Source organism: Tympanuchus pallidicinctus, unplaced genomic scaffold, assembly GCF_026119805.1.
Source record: "Tympanuchus pallidicinctus isolate F22 unplaced genomic scaffold, pur_lepc_1.0 scaffold18, whole genome shotgun sequence".
In the NCBI taxonomy this organism is placed as follows: Eukaryota; Metazoa; Chordata; class Aves; order Galliformes; family Phasianidae; genus Tympanuchus; species Tympanuchus pallidicinctus.
In genome coordinates, this window is record NW_026294699.1 from 11,887,882 (window position 1) to 11,909,091 (window position 21,210).

The following is a 21,210-nucleotide window of genomic DNA, read 5'->3' on the forward strand; positions in this document are numbered from 1 at the left end:
CAAGCCTTTATTATCATACAAAATGTACCAGAATGTTATGTAGAAGTATCTTAAATAATTAAACAGAAACGAGGACTGACAAAACAAACGAACAAAGTGCAATTTGAGCTGTGCTATTCTTTCCTTTTCATATTCACTTATTTGCTAATTTGCTGAACTTACTGAACTGCACCGGGTCTGGCTGTGATTAGAGGGAATTTGCCAAGTTCCTTTGTAATTGTTTCTTTGCAATTAACTAAATAATAGAATGTTCTGCGTGTAGCTCTCTGGGGAAAGGAAAGGAGCGGGCAGGTGCTTTTGCAATAGGATTTCCATATCTCCCACCCATTTCCCCGGATCTCACACTGGTAGAAGATGAGGGAAGGAAAGCGCTGCCTCAGGGCTGGGAATGACAGGATTGACCTTTTCATACCATTTCTTTCATTTGTTTAATGTTTTATGTCGGTCCCACTTGTGGCTGTTTGTTGGCACCCACAAGGCCTACCCATCCCCCTGCTGGCTCTGGCACTTTTAAATCCGTTTTGTTGGCTAAAGCCTTTCCTAACGTGTGCCAGGGCTGCCAGTCAGGAGGTTCCTCGCTTCGTGGTGTATTAAAATTGGAATTGCTTCATCACGGAGTGAATAAAAGGAATCATGGGTGTGGGGTGACTGTTACTGATGGTGCTCTGGTTGCACAGGGAGGAGCATCTCAAGTCAGAAGCTGCTGAAGAGTGAAAAAGAGGTATTTTCTAGGAGTATTCTCTCCGACTGATGGCCTCAGGAGCAGCTGGAGCCATCTTGCTGGTTTTGTCCATCCTTCTGTCGTCACTGCCTTTAATTTCGAACACATCTGTGTATTTTATCCAGAGATTCGGTAGCAGAGCTGCTGCCATAGAAGTTAGCAAACGCTAATGTGGCTCTTTGGGTCACTTTGCAGCAGGATTACCGTTTAGCAAGCTGACATTTGCAGTTTGCTTTGGTTGACTGTAGAACTGTTTTCTGTGCAAGGGTGACTTGCTGTGAGCTCTTGTGTCTGGTCTGTCACAGCGGTGCCTCGTTTGTCCATTTTGCTTTGGCAAAACAAGAGAGTTACCTATTTGTGCTGGGAGGGAAAAGGCTGCTGGAATCAGGGAAGCCTTGCTAAGTGGTGTGTTGTCATGTAATCAAGGATTGCCTGAATGGAATCAAATGAGAGATGGGAGGCATCTAAGAAAAGCAAACAGTGCTTCCTGACGTGGTACAGCAGGCTGTGCCCCACCATGCAGAGCATGGCCAGAGCTGGATCCTGTCCTTTGTCTTTTATTCCCAGTTTGCCAAATTTATTTTTACATTTTCCCACATCATTATCAATAATTGTGGGATAGAAATTAAAACTGTTGATGCTTCTGTTTCTCTCTAATCCCCAATCCTCATTCTGCTCTAATTTAATCCAGCTGTCACTGCAATGAATGGCAGTGAGGGACATGCACGGGGTGCTGCGAGGCGGCTCCCATCCCTGCTTACCGCCACCCCATGCAGGGCCTCATCCTGCCGCTGCTGCTGACACCCCTGTTAATGGCATCCAGCTTTCTCTGCATTTCGTCCCAAAACATTTCGTTCAGTTTGATTTACATCAGCGCTGTCAAATGGGATCTCCGTGTTGAGTGACTGCTGCATCTGCTTTTATTCCACGTCCATCACATGGCTCACAAAGGCACTTGGATGCATGGCCTGGCGGGGAGTTTCCATCCAGAGCCCCGTGGCAGCAGCAACATCTGCAGCACAGATTCCACCCCAGAGCGCTTTAACGCTGAACTGCTTAAACTGTGGCATCGGTGGCTGACGCAGAGATCTCACGGTGTGAGCAAGGTCTCAGCTCCTTGTCTTGGGGTCGTTTGAACTGGAGGTGAGATATTGCAGACCATGAAATAATTCCCTCAACCTGGCAGGCACTGTGAAAAAGAAAAAAAAACAAAAGAACAGAAAACGTGCTGTTGTTCTGCTGTCCTGCTGCACAAGGCCGCAGGAGTGGAGGTGCTCTGTCTCGCACCCCTGTGTATCTCATACTTGTGCACACAGCGCTGTGAGCTCGGATGTGGGACCCGGTGCTGTTTGTGAGCGGTAAGATTTCACTTCCTAACAACACATTTGAAAATCCTGCCCTGGTCAAGATCTCTCCCAGCGGTGGTAATGCTGCACTGTGGGGCTCGGAGCTGCCGGCTCGGTGACCCACAGGTCCACATCAGCGTGAGTTACTGAAGCAGCGCCGCTTTTGCGCTGGGGGCTGTGAGAGGCCAAACCTGTGTGCGAACTGTGCACCGCGGTGAGCTCGCTGTGATGGGGCGCTCTAGGAAACCTCACGAGGAGCCTCTGGACACCTCGGTGCTGAAAATCCCCCCTCGTTTTTGGAAAACGCTCGTGTTCGAAAGCTCAGGAAGCCAACATCGAAGCACGCTGCACAAACGCCCGGTGCGGGGGCACCCCGAGCCCTCAGCTCAGCACCTCGAAGGTCCGAATCCGCGCGTCCCTCTGCCGCGGGACCGCAGTTCTCGGGGTCAGCGGAGGGAGCTCCGCGTCAAAGCGTCCCCCCACAGCCGGGCCCGGCAGGTAGGCCCGCCCCGCGCCCGCAGCCCCGCACAGGGGGGCCGCTCCCGTCCGCCGGCGGTTGGGCGGAGCGCGGCGGCGCCAATGGGAGCGGGCGGGCGGCGCCAGGCGCGGGGGCGGCGGAGCCTCTCGGCGAACAAAGAGGGAGCGAGCGGCGCGGCGGGAGGGGAAGAGGGAGGCGGGGGAGCCGGCCATGCGGGGCCGCAGGTGAGGCGAGGACCCGGCAGCCCGGAGCGCTCCATGGCCGGCGGCTCGGGGTGAATGAAGCAGGCAAGGCGGGCATGGCGGGCGTCAGCTACTCGCCGCCCTGGTGGGTGAGCCTGCTGCACCGCCTGCCGCACCTCAGCCTGCGCTGGGAGCTCACCGCCGCCGACTTCCGCCCGGACGACGCCGAGTACCAGCAGGTGAGCGCGGCGCTCCGAGCGCGGTGCCGAGAAGGGGCCGCGTCCCCTCCGTCCGTGTGGGGGTGGGAGGCCGTCCCGTCCCGTCCCATCCTATCCCGTCCTCTGTCCTCCCCGCCCGGTTGCGTTCCGTGCCCCGGGGCCGCCGGGTCGGAATCGCCCGAGGGTTCGGTGCCGCTCTGTTGGCCGCGTGGTTGCGATGATCGCGGAACCGCGCGCTCGGTTGTCATCTCGGAGCGGGGCTGCGGTGGCTCAGAGTCGCCTCTCAGAGCCGCGGCCGCCGGGATCGGTTTGGCTGCACCATTTTGCTTTTGGAGAGGACTCGTGCCGTCCTGGAACCGCAGCCGCTGCTGCGGGAAAAAGGCTCCGGCCGTGAATGTGCGGGCGGTGCTGCGGCAAGAACGGCGATGGGAGCGAGGCGGGAGCGCGGCTTTGCGGGGTGATGCCGGTGCGGAACGCGGAGGCGATGTGCGGATGCTGAGAAACGTCTTTAAACCAATAACCGGAGCGGAGCTCTGACCCGGCTGGAGCATTTGGAGCTTCGTTGCGTGAACTTGCTATGGTTCCCGTGGCCGAGGGGCTCAATATGGCCACGCGGGGCCGTGGGCTGCAGGCGGCCTGCTGCCCCCCATCCCTTTTGGGGGGGGCGCTGCCCGTGGGCCGGGGGGCTGCGTGTGTCGTGTGAGCACAGAGCTCACAGCCGGCTGTGCTGTGTGACCTTTGGGTGCCCCGCAGGTGTGTGGATGTCACTTGGATGGCCCAAAACGCTCCTTGCAGCGCTTTGCAGTTGTGCTCAGATAATTTTACTGTAATTGCATTTGGACTTCTGCTCTCTCCTTCTCCTCTGTGTAGTGCAGTGCTGCCCTTCCTGCCATGCTGTTCAGGACTCCTCACGTGGCAGCCGATGGCCTTTTCAGTCTGAACATCAGCTAGAAAGAAAATGTCTTATCAAATCTCAACCCAAGCATCTGGATTACTGCGGGGTCTGTCTTTGGGAGCACGATGTGAATTGCAGCTTTGCTGATTTCAGGGCTGGGGGGGGGGGGTGGCCTACAGCTCCAGCAATGCAGGCACTGTTATCAGTGCTTATATAACCGTGCTGCTGCGAGTTGGCACTGGAGTTTGTAGCCACATAGATTAATTCTAAGGCAGTGAAACAGGGCAGCTTAATCCGGGAGTGGGAACTGTAATGCTGAGTGCTCTCTCATGCTTCAAATTGTTCTGAATTCTGGCTTTTTCCATTTGCTTTATTATGAATTTGCATCCCCTGCTCTGCTTGAAGCCGGTGCTGGCATAGTTTCCCCTTCTCTTTAGGAATCTGTCATGTTATGGAGGCGGAACCATATAAAACCCTGAAAATAAGGCTGTCCACTTCTTGATTTAAATCCTGTTTATTGCTCTCTTCTTCAGAGGTCTCACAAGTTGGCCCGGTTTGTGGTTGTATTTGTTTTCTACTCTGTTTGTGGTTGATGCCCTCGTTCTGAGGGCATGTGAGCTGTCAGTGCCCACGGTATGTGAGGTCACTGGGGGATGCTCGCTGGGAGCGTATGGGGATGGGAAAGGACAGAGCGTCCCTGGCTGCAGTAAGGAAGGATTACGTTTGCTAAATTGAAAACACCTTCAAGTTTCCATGACTTCAAGCCATAGAGTAGTTGGACGGCTGTCATTAAATAGGCATACAGCAGGTCACTGTATCCATTCTCATTCTGATTCCGCGTGAGGAAGGAAGCAGTGTGTCTTCTCTGGTTCTCAGGAGAAGATTTCCCAGTCATGAGAGAGGGAAAACATTGCTTTCTTTATAAAGTACTGTTTCCTTTAGGATCGTCTTAGTGAAAGCCCACCCTCTCTGTGCTCGTGTTGTGATGGTAGTCTTTGAATTTTGGTAATATCAGTCACCATTTGAACAAAATATGAAACCCAGTGGCTTGGATGTGGGTGCTGTCCTGTCACCTGTTGGAGTGCCACGTGCTATGGGTGAGGAGGGTACAGATGTACCAGGATGTAACCTCTACCTGTCAGGGATTACTGTAATGCCTGAGCCTCTATTCCACTGAAGCAGCAGACACGCTGTTGTCCCCTGAAACCTCTCTGAAGTGCATGTAGTTCTTAGATAAGCACTCACTGTGTCTGTGTTTGAAATCAGATCTCTGTGTCTCCTGGGACTCCGGGCAGTGAGCACATCTGTGAGGACCCAGGCTTAACAGCAGTTCTGCTGCTCTGTCCCACACAGCCCCATTCTACAAAGCAGTTACACTGCTGTGCACTGGCCCATATGGAGGCAGCCCCCCACAACCAGGGGGCTTCTTTTGTCTGAGAGCTCGAGGAGTGCTTATGGTGATGCTGCCCAAGGGCTAGGGTTGGTGCAGCTGGGGGCTTTGACCATGTACCTCCTTTACCTTGAGTTGCTCTCTGAAATGCCATCCCCTGGTATTATTTACTTCTTATCTTCTCCCACTGCATATCATGTTGTGCTAGGTTAGAACACTGCGTGCAGCAGCAGAACAAATCCTCCCACCAGGACTGAATGGTTTCAGTGTATGTATATGCATGGCCTTCAGACGGCTGGCTTCCCTCGCAACAGTCTGAGGGCATCTTCCCTACCCAGGGGAAGGGAGGTGAGCTTCAGCCCAGGGTGAGCTGTGATCCCTCACATCTGGGGTTGATGTGCTGGGTGATCCCATCAGAGCTGCCTCCATGTGCTGCTCCATAAAGCCTTCCATACACAGCAGCTCATCTCTCTAGTTCCTGCTCTCCCGTGAGTCACTGGGATTGAAGATATCTTGATATGAACAGTTTTGTTCTGGCTGTATTCTCATCTGAGTCATACTGCAGTGCTCTGCAAAGCCTTTTCATTGTGTAGTGAGTCACAAACTCTGGAGTGAAGGGAATGTAAAAATGGAGCACAGCCTGTGTTCCCTCTGACAGTTCTGGTTTCTGTGCCTTTTGCTGCTGAGCAGATAATGGCCATTGCAGCAGCACTGTCCACTTTCCCAATTAACTTGAATGGGAAATGAAGGTGTTCCTTAGGCTGCTGGTGTCACTAACTTAATCTGTTGTTTGTGCTTTATTGCACAGCATTGAGTTCACTTTATTTCTGAGAGTTGGTTAAGCAACTGCGGAGGTCACATGCTGGAAGGTGCACAGTGGGTGTAGGGATAGTTGTTTGAGATGGGGGCCTTTGGTACCAGCAGGAAAGGAACCTAGCATGCTTCTCTGTAGCTCTTATGTCTCACTGTGAGCTGAGAAATGCTCTATAAACAGTGAAGAGAAAGACTAGATATGGTTTAGTGGCTTGTGGTAGCAATGGTAGCAGGAGGACAGTTGTGCTAGATGATCTTGTAGGTCCTTTCCAACCTTGTGATTCTATGGTTCTAAGGGGAAAAGAGGCTGCAAGAAGCTGAGCTGTGGAGTACTGGACTTAAACTTCTGCTCTTCTTATCTGTTGCAGAATGGTGAAGTTGACCTGAATCTGTGTAAATGTGGGCTCTGTGTGAAGCAGGCTAGAGGAAAGCAAAGCCCTCCAGCACATCTTTGAAGCTCTTTCCTCGCATCCCAGCAGCGCTGCTTCTGTTGCACACAGACAGGAGGTGCAGGGGCAGCTGGACGTGCATGATGGATTCCCACCAGTTCAGAAGCACAGCCATGCTGAAAGTAGCAAAGATAAGAACAGGGCTGTGCTCCAGTCCGCAGTTTTGAGATGGTCTATCTGACTGTGTCACCCAGGAGGTTCTTTGCATGCCCTGCTCGGTACTGTTATGCAGTAGTATGTTTTTATCCCCTGATATATGTGCTGGGGGACCCAGCAGTGTGAAGGGCTGTATAAACCCAAGGGCGCTGCCTTTTGTTGGCTTGCAGCCTCTCATCCATGTGTGTTTCAACGTGTAGGCAAGAGTTCAGCACGGAATGAATTCTGTCAGGTACTCGCTGGCTCTGTGAGGCTGTTTCCCTGCACATAACAGCTAATGTCGTCTTTGGAAGTATTTCTTGGCTGGGGAACCACTGTGAAGCCTGAACTGCCAAAAAACTTGGATTAGAGAGATTGTTTTAGAACTTCCTCTACTGTACTGGCGTCCTGTTTCAATGCTGAAACCAAGAGTCTTTCTGTAAATTGGGAACATGTGTCTTAGTCAAACTGGATGACGTGTTCTTGTCTAGTTGGCTCCCAGTCAGCGGGTAATGGGCCTTTCTGAAGGGGGGGGAGGGGGGGGTCAGGCTGAAGGCTGCATTTGGGAACAGTTGGACCTCTTCCAAAGCCTGATCAGCATCCCGCTGCAGCATTCATTTCTTCACGCTTTCAGAAAGGTTAGGTGACCCTGGTTAGCAGAATCCAATGTTTTCTAATTATGCTGAAGTCGCTTTCAGATTTTGAAGAACTAATGGTAAATCCCTGCTTCCCTTTTCTCATCAGTGTTGGTTGCATGAGTAACTGTGTGCTCATACATTAGCCCCACTCCGGTCTGTTTGATCCGAGGGAGCTGCAGCACAATGGCTGACCAAGAAATGTGGAACTGAGACAGTTTTTGATGGTTGATTTACTGAAGTAAGGCACAGAAAGGTTTCTGTATACCATACATCCAGTTGCACAGCAGCATATGGTATACAGACAGGAAAAGAAGTCAACCTCTGCCAGCTTTCTGTCTGCAGCCATACTTTTTTGCTGACCCATGCTGTGCTGCTACGTTTTCAGATGGTCTCCTGAGGGCTCACAGTTTCTGGAAACCCTGGCTGTGGATCGCTGCACTCTGCTCAGAGAGCAACATTTCTAAATGTATGGTTTTAGCAAACCTAAGTATGCACAGAGGTAAAGGACGGCTTGGAGAAATGTGGAATTCATTGTAGGGGAAAGAGCTGAGAGTGTGCAGAGGGGGGAAACTGCTTTGTACGTGTGGAATCCTGAAAGTATTAATCCTGTGCAGAGAAGATGTTGCCAGCCCCACTGAACTTTGCAGTGCAAGGAAACCCTTATGCTGTGCCTGGCTTGGGCAGCATCGTGCTGCTCTCAGCTGCACCAGTGGAACCAATGCTAAAACCATTGCTCTGCTCACGCAATGGGCAGCTGCTGGCACCTTGGCACTGAAACCACTTGTCCTGTTGAAAATCTTGTTGTTTTTTTCTATGAGACCTGTGACTCCTGATCGTGTCTGAAGCACAAACAGTGTCGAGGTGGTGCATCCACCTCCGCCCAGTGCTGCAGGTGTGTTACGCTTCTGTGCACACAGGTGTCTGTTGGTTTGCAGCAAATACTGCTCAAGAACTTTCAATTTTGCCTTTGCTTTCAAAACAGAGTAAGCAGAAACAGCAAATGCAGATGAGGTTCTCTGATATAGTTTGCCACCAAAACGATGCAGCTGCTTAGGAAGCTTCTCTTTGGTGTCTATATACAAAGCCCGACCGCTGGTGTTCTGCAGAAAGGACCATGGAAATCAAATAGTTCACTTCATCTTTTATTTTTCTCCTTGATTCTCAATGCTACTTCTTTTTTTTTTTTTTTAGGGGAGCAGAATCCACGCTCTTCCAGTTAACAAAAAGCCTTTGTTCAAACGTTCATCCAGTAAAACAAGCAATGCTTCAAGCAGATGTTGGTGTGGAATTTATTGCTGCTTATTTTTCATTATTAGGGAAAGTGAGAAGTTCTCACCCAGAACATATCTCATTAGGCATGGCTGGAGATTAAGGGTGGAAGTCAGGTGCTTTCCTCTGTCTTAATCCCGAGGCTTTGAATGTGGATTAAGGGAGCTGCGCGCAACTCTTCTTTATCTCCCTCACTTGTATTTTGGATTAAATTTATTTTTGAACCTGTAAACAAAAATCTGTCAATTGAGAATGAGACAGACAAAGATTTGGTGCCTTTGTCACACTGTCTTTCTTGATGCAGCATCTTTGGTCAGCTGAAGGATGGGCACCTCCAGACCTCTGGCATCTTTCTTTCCTCCCCCCCTTTTCCCTTTTATTTTCTTGCTCTTTCTTCCAGGACAAGGCTAACTTTATACCTCTTTTCTGCTCGTTCCCACCCACCTGTACACTTAGTGGTGCAAAGCTCTTATAACTAAGCTCCTGATGACTGTCAGCTCTCCTCTGGTCTCTGTTTTGTCTTTTAGCAGTAAGCTTTCTACCAGCTACACTGAGATTTCCCATTCCCCTTGAGTGGGTAGGAGAACTTGGCTTGGTTTCAGCTGAGCGAGGTTCCCATCGCTGGGGGAAGGGCTGTGGTGTCTGGGAATTTCTTTGCTGTGAGATTCGGACAGGACTTGAGTAACCTTGAAACGTACCAGGATCGCCTTCTGGACTGAACTTCTTAAACCAGCTTGTGCTCTTGAGACGTGGATAAGGCTTAAAATACTTGGGGACGTACTGATGTGCTGGAAAAGTTGTCTCAAATAATTAAACGCCCTGTAACTGCTGCCCTCTGAGCAAGGCTGCCTGCTGCTCGGTGTGCCATCCTGCTGCCTGCTCAGTGGAGATGATGATTAACAGGACAGGTGAACGAACGTCAAAGGAAGATTGAGGTCATGCAGGACTTGCTGTCCTGGGGATGCACTCGGATGACAGCCTAAAAAAAGTGGCTGAGAAAAACTTGTTGCATGACTGCAGTGAGAAAGCAGGAATTGGTTACATGTATCCCCAAATGAGAGAGAGCCTTAGCTGCACCATGAAAGGGTCAGCAGGTACCCAGCAAATAGTCACTGTGAGGGCAATTGTGCTGGGCTGATGCTTTCTCCTCTTTCCTTGTCTTATCCTATGTATATGTTAAAAAAAAAAAAAGCCAAACTTGGGGCACTTTCATACTGTAAATTCTTTAATCTCAAGGTTTTTTTTCTTTAGATTTCTGGTAGTGATCGACTTGTAGGTTTTCAAGTCTGTTCTCATCATGTGATCTTTGGTTAGCCACAAATGTGTGTGCTCCTGTAAAGCAGTCATTTGTGTGTGCTTGGGGCTGCAGGGCTGTTATTCTCTTGCCGAAAGAGCAGAGGAGGGGGGGAAAGGTTAGCATGCAATGCGTAGGTAGGGAGGTGGATGTAACTCAGTCCTGATACTTGTGTTGCTTCCCTTCTCTGTGCACTTGGAAATGATGGTAAGATTTAGAACAACTTTTGCTTTTCCATGGCCCTGGGCTTGTTAGCTCTGGCAGATGTAGCTGTGCCAGGCTTCTTTGGAGTTACCAGTTGAACAAGGAAGCATATTTTACTGCAGTGGTGAGAGCAGCCCTGCAACCAGCGAGGGGAAGGAGCTGCCCTTCACCCTCATCCCTGGAGCTACAGCTCAGATTGAGGTTTCCTTGCTTAGAGTGCTATGGGCTGGCTCTGCCTGCTCAATCCCATAACAGTGCCACACTTGCATATGCACCAAAGTCCTTCTTTGCAGTGTGAAATTAGGGATGAAAGATAGTGCTGATCAGTCCTGACAATGCTGGGCTTATTCCTGGATGGGGAGAATCTGGCATGTGGAGAATGGATGTTTCACAAATGTGCACCACATTCAGATGTGTTGTTATGCCAGTGCTGGTGTCTGTGCATGGGCACCCTTTTCAGTCTATAAAACGCCGCTGTTCATGCGGTGAATTTAAACAAGCCTGCTATTCAACACTGAAATTCAAAATAACTCCAAAACCCAAATGGAGGCACTTGAGTTGCATAATGGTGTCTGTTACAAGAGGGCTTGGGCAGATGATGTAATGCCCCTCAGATAAGGGCGGGCTGTGGGAGAGGAAGGGGGTCTGGGTACGGGTAATAGAAGCAGAGCTATCTGCCGGGTGTTAATTAGCCAGCTTGAGTAATCCCAAGGTCAATTGGGTTATAGTTGTGCATGTGGGGAAAAAAAAAAAAAAGACTTGTTGTTCAGTGCTGCCTGTTGTTTCTGGCAGTTATAATTGCTTTGGTGTCCACTGGCAGATTGTTGGGCTTCGCTGTGCATTAGGCTTGCTGCTTGGGATGGGTTCTCCTGCAGCCTCACGAGGCTCCCAAGCTCCCAGTGAGGCTGGCTGTGGCTGCTGGGAGCACTGGGATGCAGTGTGCCTTCCCTTCTCATCGCTGCAATTGTGGCTCTTTGCATCTGGGCTCAGCCTGCAGCTCTGTTGTTTGAGCACTCATAACAGATGACTTTTACTGTTCCCGAGGCCTCTGGCAGTTTTGTGGTGTGTTGCTTTCCTTCCTCTAAGCTTATGTTGAACTATCCCTTCCTTGTGTCCTTCACCCTAGGAGCAGCCCTTCCTCCTGTTGCTGTGTGCTGACACTGCCCCTGCACCCCTCTCTGGCTGCTGTAGGGGGGAGGGATGAGGCTGCTTCCCTGCCTGCTCCTCCACCCCTTTCTCTCCTGTTTTACAGTATTTGCTCCAGGAAATGCTGAGAAAGTTGAGAGTGATGGAATTCATGAAATTCAAGCTGTGCTTCAATGGAAACGTGTTTTCAATTTCTGCCTCCTTGGGAGCCCGGCACCGAACTGCAATTGTTAGAGCTGGGGGTTGGGGCTGGGATGAATGGAAGTGATGGAGGCAGCGCTCGGTGCATCCTGCACTGGACCTGGCTGCTCTCTTGCACTGCAGGGCTGCTGTGTGATTTGTGATGGCTGCATTCAGCTGTCCAGAAGGCCCAGGCCTCTTCCTGTAGAGTTCACTCTGACTGTAAGGCCTGAGTGGCAGCAAGGTACTGTGGTGGGATGTGACAGAGGGACCAGGAGCACAGAAAGCCCCTTTGAGTGTCCTGCTGACTTAAGGTGCAAATTAGAACAGTGACTTGAAAGCTTTTGGTAAAACTCGTTAATTCATTCCTTCTTTAATTAGATGCCCAGCTACGGGCTTGTAATTCTCAGAGCCTAGGAGCAATTATGACGAACTGTGCTGCATCAATGGCAGAACTCAGTTTTGGTAAACGCACCCCTAGTGAGCCCTTGGTTTGCTTTTGGAAGGGTAGAGCAGTGAAGGAAGCAGCTGAGATGCTCAGTGTGTGACCTGCATCAGACCTGGTGGTGGGAATGGAGAGGAAAGGCTGGAGCTGCCCTGCTGCTGTGCTGCTTTTGGGGGAAGGTATCATCAGATAATTTCCAAGTGAAGATGGAGGGAGAGGAGATGTAATAACTTATGCAAATGTCTTCTAATCAAACCAGTTCCTTCTGGAGTTCTATTTTTCCAGTGAGAGTCTAGCGAGCTGCTTGGTGGCTTTGCACACACAGCTTGTTTTGCTGTTTGGAATTGGGAAGCAGCTGAGTGTTCTAAAACAAAAAGTACCAGGTGCTTTTTCTTGAGTCTTTTTGAGCATGAAAATGGACAGTACACTTGCATTGTGCTGTAATCTCTTCCTGTTTTTGAAAGGAGGAAGGAAGCTTTGTTGTATGTGGTCCCAACAACACTTGTCTTGAGCCTGAGGAGAGAAGTCTGTACTTCTGATAATTTTGGAGGAGAACTGGATGGGAGGTTAAAAATCCATCAGAGAAAGAGTTGTTGTTTCTACCCCTGTTGCAGCTCTACTTGTAGTTCAGATTGCTGAGTGCAGTGGTAGATCCTGAAAACAAGATCTCCGTGTAGCTTTGGACTGACAGGCTGTCAAGTGTGAGCAGTGCTGGAAGGCAGAGACCCAGAACAAGGCTGCGGTGGAGACAGTTGGCTGTCACTGTGCTTGGATAGACACAGTTAAAAAGATAGGATGTTTTCTTTTCTTTGGATCTGAGCTTGAGTAAGGTTAAAGTCAATGCCTTGGACTGCAGTGGACAGGAGTAAATACACAAGGCTACATCGGAGGTATTCATAACGACAAGTGTAAATGTACGTGTTCCCTTAAAAGGAAAACTTCTACTTAAATTAGGAGGCAGAAAAAAGAGAATCATCTGTGCTGATCTCTTTTTTTTTTCCTGTCTGGATGTAGTGGAAAGCAGCACTAGCACATCCACTGAGGACAGAATGATTTACTTGACACTCCTCCTGCAGCTAAACAGAGCCCTTTACTTTGGATGAGAGTGCGGTTCTCAAAACACCACATAATGCTTCCTGTGTGCCTCGTGCTGTTTCAAAATGTGACCTATGTTTTCTGTGTCCTCCCATCCCTCCCTGCAGCCTGAGTTCATGCGGGTGTATGGGCTGAGCAGTGGGGCTGGTTGGGACAGGGCTCCATCCCTGAGCTGAGGTCCAATTCTGTACGTGTGCAGGGAAGTTCCTGCAGATTGAACTACAGATGTGGAATTGGCCTGAGTAGGCAAGCTGATGACAGCAACCAGTTTGCAACATTGAAATAGCTTTTTGTTCCAGTAAGTATAACAAGGCAAAAGTCCTGGTTGACCTCAAGACCAGGACTTGGTGTGCTGATGAGGTTGCTTCTCCAAAACATTGTGAACACTTTAAATTAAAGGATGAACTAAACATGATGACTGAAAATCCATCCAATCCCATTGAGGAAACTCTCGCTGTGGACACAGTGCTTGAGGATGTGTTCCCAGTGCTGTGTGAGCAGTGTGTTGGTAATGCTGGGAGCGTGCTGCTGAGGTGTAAGTAACGAGGCTGGACAGTTTACTGCAGCTCTGCTGTTTTTATTAGTGTAACTTTAGCCTCGGGCAGAGCGGAGGTTATGGGGGAAGGAGGAAGGGATGTGCTATGAACTTACATCCTCTCCCAACAGATGATGAGAAGCAAGGTATGGGGTTCTCCTTACCCTAATCCCCACTGGAGCGCTAATTCTTCTTGTTCCTGTACATCTTTCTTAACCCTGAAGTTCTTACTGAGGCAAGTGCTGCTGGGTCACATGCATGTCTTGCTCCAGTGCCCTTTCTTCTTCTTCGGTGTTTGCGTGGGTTCTCTTGGTGTCTGTTAAAATTCAGTTGCTTGCTGTTCACTTTTTCCTCCATAAAATATTGATTTCTGAGAATGCTGTTTGTCTTACTACAGTCCCTAAGTACATTAAGTAACTATTTGCTAGCTATTGTGCCTTCTGCCTGTGACTGACCCACGTCTTCCTGTGATCCCAGTGCTGAGGAGTGCTGCAGCTCAAGGCTGCCTGGTGTCTGAGTCTCTCTCTGCTGATGGCAGTGGAGCACAGCCAGTGAAGGTGTCCTCTGGGACCAGAACAGCAGCACATCACGCAACTGAGATGTGGTTCTGCAGGTATAACCCATGGACAGGACTTTCAGCACTTAATAATTACATTAGGTTGATTTGTGCGGTCTTTGTGAAGAGTAACCTTGTTTACTTGGTGCAGTATATTAAGGGTTCTAAGAAGGAACCACTGACATCTTAGCCCAGTTTGGTTCTTTCCTTCCTGCCCACAAATGGTACAACACATCTCTGATACCAAAACTAGCTGTGCAAGATTTCTACTTTGGAGATGTTCGCATCCTGCCTGTGCCTCACTGCTGCCTTCTGTAAGATGGGGAAATCCATCAATCTGTTCTGGGCAAGCAGGTCTGAGTGCTCTGTGCACCTGCGTGCAGACTGGTCAGCAGAGAGCCTGCCTCCCATGTGCTGTAAGCATAAAGCCAATTCTTCAAGGGCTGACACTGTTACATACAGCTTCTGCAAATGACAGTGTAACCTTTAGCTTAGTAAGCAGAAGAGTGCCTTATTTGATTCCTGGTGTTAGAACCGGACTCTGCAGGCTGCCTGGGCTGCTCTCCTTGCTGTCTAACATGTAACTTCCAGCCAGCCCCTCTCCTTGTGCCCCTGCTAATAGCTCCTGAGCAGAGTTCTGCATTCCAGGCACGTTCTCATCCCGCCCTGCTCGCTCGGCCTGGGTTAGTCATGCATGTCAGTGTGTGTCAGATCTGCCTCTCTCTGCTCTCTGAATCCTTGCTTTATAAAAGACAGTAATCAACAAAAGGGTGGTTAAAGATGCAGAGCTTGGTTATAGGCTCTTGTCACCTCTTTCACTGTGATTGTTGGAGTAAAGAGAGCATTTTGAGCACAGTGAAAATTCCAGGGTCCTGGGAAAGTGGCTGGAGCCCCACTGTTCAACTGTGGGGCACTCACTAAAATTAGTGGGTGCCAGTGATGTGACTGAACCACCTGTTTTCTAGAAGACTAAATGAAAGCTTAATGCTGTGCCATTCCTCACAGTCAAATTGTGCCTCTGGGAGTTACTGTTAGAGCTCCCTGTCACTGCACGGGGATTGTGTCATGTCTGTAAGAGTATGCAGCAAACTGCTTGGGTTCCTTTGCTTGCACGTCTTCCACCTGCAGGTATAATCTTGTGGCCACTTAATCACTTCCATAGCAACCAGCCTGTCATAAACAGGATTATGGTGCCAGTAAGGATGCAGGGCATGGAGAACCAAGGCAGGAAGTCTCTCCTCACTGTGAGATACCCTCGCTGATGTGGGATAAGGAGGACTATGCAGAGAGGTGTGCACTGGGAATGTTCTGCTTGCGTGCTCAGAGCCTCATCATCAGGAGGTGGGAGGAGCACACGTGTGGTGGGAGATGAGTCCTTGAGCTGCCTCGGGAAGGTGAGCCCACGTGGTTGGCCAACCCAAGTAAGCGCCATGCAGAGCCCAAGGTGTAACTGCTGTGCCTCAGCCAGTGTGATTAAAATCTCAGAGGCACCAGGGGCATGTTGTGACCATCTAATTTTGTACCTGCCTTCTTCATACTCCCCTCATGAGAGCATCCTAGGTTTCCCTGCCATGGGTGGGGTAAGATTATTCTATTACAAAGGTACTGATTGCATTAATTCCATTAATATTATCATAGAATGACCTGGGTTGAAAAGGACCACGATGATCATCCAGTTCCAACCCCCTGCTATGTGCAGGGTCACCAACCAGCAGATCAGGCTGCCTGGAGCCACATCCAGCCTGGCCCTGAATGCCTGCAGGGATGGGGCATGCCCCATCCCATCTGAGCAACCCGTGCTCAGAGTTAAATTAAAATGCTGTCTGCAAACATGCTCCATCTTAATTTCTGTCTTTAGTTGAGCTTGAGTTGGCAGTTTCGCTGTTAAAGATGATGGAAGGAAGGAGAAAAATCAGAAGGTTCTTTCTTTAGCTTCTTTTAGCATTGAAGACTGATCGTGTCCTGTGAGGTTCTTCTGCAGGCCATAAGGGAAAGTTCTGTGGGAGGTTCAGGTTGGATATTAGGAAAACGTTCTCAGAGTGGTGATGCACTGGTTCAGGCTGCCCAGGGAGATGTGGGGTCACTGTGCCTGGAGGTGTTCCAGAACCACGGGTGTGTGGCACTGAGGGTTGTGGTCTGTGGGGATGGGTTGATGGCTGTACTGGGTGACCTTAGTGGTCTTTTCCAACCTTTACCTTTACAAACGGAAGGAGAACTCATTTGCTTGCACACAGTTGTTGCTGGAGGTATTGTGGCTGGGTTTATGCTGCTTGGAGTTAAATGAGAACAGTTACTGAGTGCTTTGTAAGAGTGTCTGAGCAAATGCCCTGCTCTGCTCTGTTTGTAGTTCATGCACTGCTTACTTTCATTCAGTAAAAGCTCCGTGAAGCTACCAGAGTTGTTGCAGATATTTGCTTTGTCGCTTCAGGGAATCTTATCTCAGGGCTGCTCAAAACTCCTTTCTAGAGGATGGCTCTCGCTTCTTGCAGTGTTTGGGTGATGTAACAAATGGTTTGATTGCTTCAGTGAGGCAAAAGTACTGCTTGGCTCTTTCCCAGCAGCTTTAACACCTGCTAAAAGGTTGAAGGATTCCAGGCAACTGCTGCCAACCCATCAGGGCTTTGAGAAGTCTGTTGTCAGAGATCCAGCATTTGGTATATGTTGGGAGTTGGATATAATTCCCCATTAATCTAATGCAGTTGGTCTGAGCAGTTCTAACTCTGCTGCTGCTCATAGTATTTCTGTGTTGTTGGCGTGTTTAGGGAGCTGATGGGAGTTTGTGGCATGCGATTGTGATCACTGGTGTTGAGGTGAAAGAGGTGAAGTAGGCTTAGGAGGGGCATGGCAGTCATCTTTGTAGCTTCAGAGAATCTCCAGTGGCTGTAGTTTTACTGTGGATGGGGTGGTCAGTGAGGTCATCCTCTGTCATACGTGTTGCTTGGGAGTTCCTGAGCAGCCCTGCTTGCAAAGTGGTGAATCCCACTTTGTGATAAACTTCCAAAGTGGCAAATTGCTGATTGCCCAGGTGAGGACCCTTGGTGCCTCAGAAAAGCTGTTTTCAAATGCAGAGTAAATTGTGAAGAGAAATGTAGGTACGAACAGTGCAGGTTGAATCCAAAGAAGGCCATTAATCTGGCAGAAGACAACTGGCTGAAAGTCCATGCAGCCACAGAGTGAACTGGAAGACACCTAAGTTAAAAATAAAGGAGGAAGTGGTTGGCAAACAGGGAGTGAGGAACCAAGCCCCAATTCCTGGTGCAGATCTGATGAAAACGCATTTCAGGAAATGCAGCAGCCAGAAAAGCTGATGGTGTATTTCTGTGTTCAGCATTGGAGAACCTGTAAGGTCAGAATGCTGACTGGATAGCAGCTGTTTGGCTGGAGTGCTCCTGGCTTGCTGTAGCTCTCCATGCAGAGAGAGAACCCATCTCAAGCACTGGTTGTTAATCTAAAGGTAGCACTGAGAGGATGTGGCAGTAAGGCTTACAACATACCAAGCTAGAAATGAAACAAAAACAGCTCTGGACTATACTGAGAGAGGGGAGAAGCTTCAGTCAGATGGGGTTATGAAAGCAAATGTACTTCCTTTTCTTTTCATAGTTTTGTGCACAGTGTTGCAGCTGCTGTCTGAGAGGAAGCTTCAGTGTGTTTAAATTTTCAAGGTCAAAAGCACAGAGCTGCTGAGTGCTGTTGGTGGGGGATGCAGCACTTCTGAAATGTGGGATGGGTGAGGCAAGGTCTTTGTGGAGAGATGGGGTAGCTCTGTATCACAAGTGTCCAGAGTAGCTTACGTTTCCCAGGGTAACACGATATGAATAACTGCAGAGAGTAAGCTGACCACAAGTGGGAAGCAAATTTGCAGTCAGTACCTTTGGCAAGATACAGAGTTCCCTTCGAGGTTCTGGGGATGCCTCTTTCCATAGATGTACACTGGCATTTGATGCACCCCTGCATCAGCAAACTGTGCATTGGGCAGCCCTGGAGCACTGCTGCCAGGTGAAGGCACAACCAGGACGATGCCATGGCAGCAGGGCTGATTCCTGCTATCGTGGTGCTAACACCCATTCTCCAGGCCCAGCCTAGAAGCAGTAGCTCCAGGTAACAACTGCACAGCTCAGACAGCACAGAGGGACAAGATAGGGTGGCAGAAAGTAAAGAGGCACTGATCTATGGAGCTCCAAGCAGCTAAAGCTGCAGCAGAGCATACAGGGCTTGAATTCCTGCCTTGAACACTGATCCAAGCAGTGCTCTGCTGTAAGGTAGGTGCTTTGCTGTAATGCCTTCCCCAGCTGTTGCTGCTATGAAAACAAATGTCAAAGGACTCCATTTCTGACAATAGCCCTCTTCGTCACAGGCGCGCTGCAGCGCTGAGAGCTGCTGGATTAGCGTAGCAGGGGCGGCTCAAAGCAGCTGATAAGTGCTGAGCATTTCCTGCTGAAATTATGACCGAGTGACTTAGAATTCTGCTGCCTTGCACATTTTTCAATCCCTGACTTTATAGCCAAGCCCTGGCTGCCTCAATTGTCACCACATCCTCTTTTGCATCTGTAAATCGCAGGAGGATTTTTTGGTGTCCAAGTCTGCAGCGCGTGCGGGTTGGGGTCACTAATAGGAAAGGTCACTTTGTTCTGGGAACTGTAAAGCATTACAGAATGCTTCCTTTCCTGTGCTGTGTTTTGGAAAAGTATTCTTCCCTAAAACCCAGGGAAGCAGGGCGCTGTCAGATTCTGTTGGTGTGGTGTGTTGGTTTTTTTTCCCCTCATTGTTCAGGTGCTTAGCTGTGCTCCAAGAGAAGGTTTATTGTTGCTTTTTTCTTTGCCAGTTGAACAAGTGCTTTGAAGTTTTGCTTTTAAAATAAATAAATAAATAAACAAGCTGCCTTGAGCTCCTGCAAGTCAATTCAAGCCAACTGACTTCAGCTTTATCTGGTTTTACACACAAGAGGTAGCGTGGCTGTGCGCAGTCTCAACTTTGCTTTGTGGTTTTGTACAGCACTCTGTGCAACGCTCAGCACTGAAAAGCTGGATGTTGTTAATAGCATTGTCAAAGAGAGACTGATTGTTCTGAACTGCTGGGGGAGCAAGACCTGTGTGTATTGGAGAAGCAGCTTCCTGCGTCAGTTTGGAATAAATCCTTGCTGAAGACTTGCTCGTGTCTTACTTGTTGCACGGTGTTCTTGTACAAGAGTGGAAGAAACTTCTGATAGTACTGTATTCCAACAAACCTGGAGTTATTTAAGATCAGATTTGGGCTTTAAGCATGCATGTTTATGTGTTTAGTCCTCTTCAGGCAAGACCTCAGTGGAAAAATAGTGCAAGACTGTGGCTTTCAGCACCATGTTATTTTGTGTAAATGGGACTTGAACATGAGGACCTGCATGGGGAATCCTAAAACTGATGCAACTCTCGCATCCTCAACCAACCGTGTGGCTTCAGCCTTTTAATTGTGCTTGTCTGAGGTGGAAGTTTGTGGCTTCTGAGGTCATTGTTACCCAGTCCCCAGCCAAGGGAAGGCAGGAGGGCATGTCTGGGTTGGTGGCATAACGCTCTGCCCCCAGGGCTGCCCAGTGATCACACAGAGATGCTGATCTGGTTGTGAGCTGCTTACAACACCGCGCAGAGGCAGGTCTGAAGTTACAGGATAACTCGCCCTGCTGCTGACCTGAGCTGTTCTGCTGGCTTGAGGCCAGGGTATCTGAGCTGTTGCAACCTAGAACAGCACTGAGCCCTGACCCAGGTATAAAACACAGCTTTCTTCTAATTATCTCACTGGTCTGGCTCACTGTGCTTGCATACAAGGCAACACTGGATGTGGGTTGAAATGAAGGGCTCTATCAGTTCTGCAGGTGAACTCCCTGGTGTTTGAGTATTCTGTTGTGCAATATGTAACTTTAGTCTGCCATTGGGAAAACACTTCTACCAATCAGGTGAACCTGAGGCAGGAACAAAGTGCCCATGTGTCATCATGCTTTGGCACTTAGTATGGTTAGGGTGCGTGTGGAAAAGCACAAAGCTTTGCATTGAGTCTCCCTTCTCGGGGTGTTGAATCAATGAGCAGAATTCCGGAGCCAGATAGAAGGTTCCTGGCTGACTCTCTCTTCTTGTGGTCCTATAGCTTTTTCTAAACTTCAGTGGTGGCTTTTTCATGGAGGAAAAATGCACTTCTGGGTTTAGGTTATAGATTAGCTGCTTCCTACTCTTTATGACTTCTTTCTCGTATGGAGTTGGAAACAATGCAGGGCTTGGAAAGTTGATAGAACAAACCATTGCACCACCAGTGACAAGGGGCTTGTGATAATGCTTAATTTCTGGTTATTTCATGGCTGTGGAATTGTAGCTGAGCAGGGGATGTTGCTGTTAAATGAACCAGCACACCCTTCTCCTTTTTCTCCCCTTGCTTCTTTCTCCCCTTGCTTCTTTCTCCCCTTAAAGACCTTATTCTCCCTTACTTTAATGCTCTTGAGCTGTTCTGGCTGCCATTTGAGCACTTGATTTATACATTTTTATTTCCCCCTGCTTCTACAGCAATGGATTATGTGGGATTTGATGCTCTCATTGTGTGCGCACCTCCATACCAACGGCTGCAGAGATGATGTGAAATCACACAGAGCCATGTGGTGCTAACACTGAAGGTCTGAGGTAGTGCTGTGATATCATTCTGCAGCTGGATGAGCAAGAATACCAATGATGGCTATCTCTAGCTCCCTGGGATTCAGCTGTGTGTCTGAAACACAGCAACAGCCCCCACCTTCCCTACACGTTTCCCTGCTGTGAGTCTGTCTGTGTTTTGAAGCCCTTTGCTAAGGTGCACCTCTTCTAAAGAGTAATGAGGTTGAAAGCAAGATACAGGGCTGTGTGACCAGCTACAGCCCATCCATTTATCAGTGAAATTGTTTTCCAGTGCTGCATGCAGAGAGAAACTGTCAAGGCTGATAAATGTGCTCAAGCTTCTTCACTTCTTCATTCTCCCTAGAGCTCAGTTTCCAGGAAGAAATATTGATACCTAAAGTATTGGAGATACTCATCAGGGACCAACCTGGAGTGCAGATGGGGCAGGAATATTTTATATGGGAGCTGGCTGGGTATGCAGTCAAAACAATAAACAGCTTGTTTTGTTTTATGAAGATTTTACTTAACAAGAAAAGGGAAGGAACCGAACTTCATACATTGAAGTGTGTGGGAGGGGACATCCTTTCAGAATGTTTGGTGTGTTGGAGATAAC

The 21,210-nt window shown here is 49.0% G+C and overlaps 1 protein-coding gene across 7 annotated transcripts in view; it reads left to right on the forward strand.

The window, feature by feature from the left end:
• The first annotated feature begins 2,706 nt into the window (after positions 1–2,706).
• The window catches only part of TTYH3 (tweety family member 3), a 75,661-nt gene continuing 57,157 nt past the window's right edge, over positions 2,707–21,210 (forward strand). For 6 of the 7 annotated variants that reach the window (XR_008205878.1, XM_052679425.1, XM_052679427.1 and 3 more), the window contains exon 1: positions 2,708–2,966. Coding sequence is in view for 6 of the 7 variants with exons in the window: in XM_052679425.1 (XP_052535385.1) it covers positions 2,844–2,966 (123 nt within the window). In the remaining variant the exon portion in view is untranslated. Of the gene's footprint in view, positions 2,967–21,210 lie in introns of all 7 variants that reach the window. The other variant, XM_052679430.1, reaches the window with a different exon arrangement.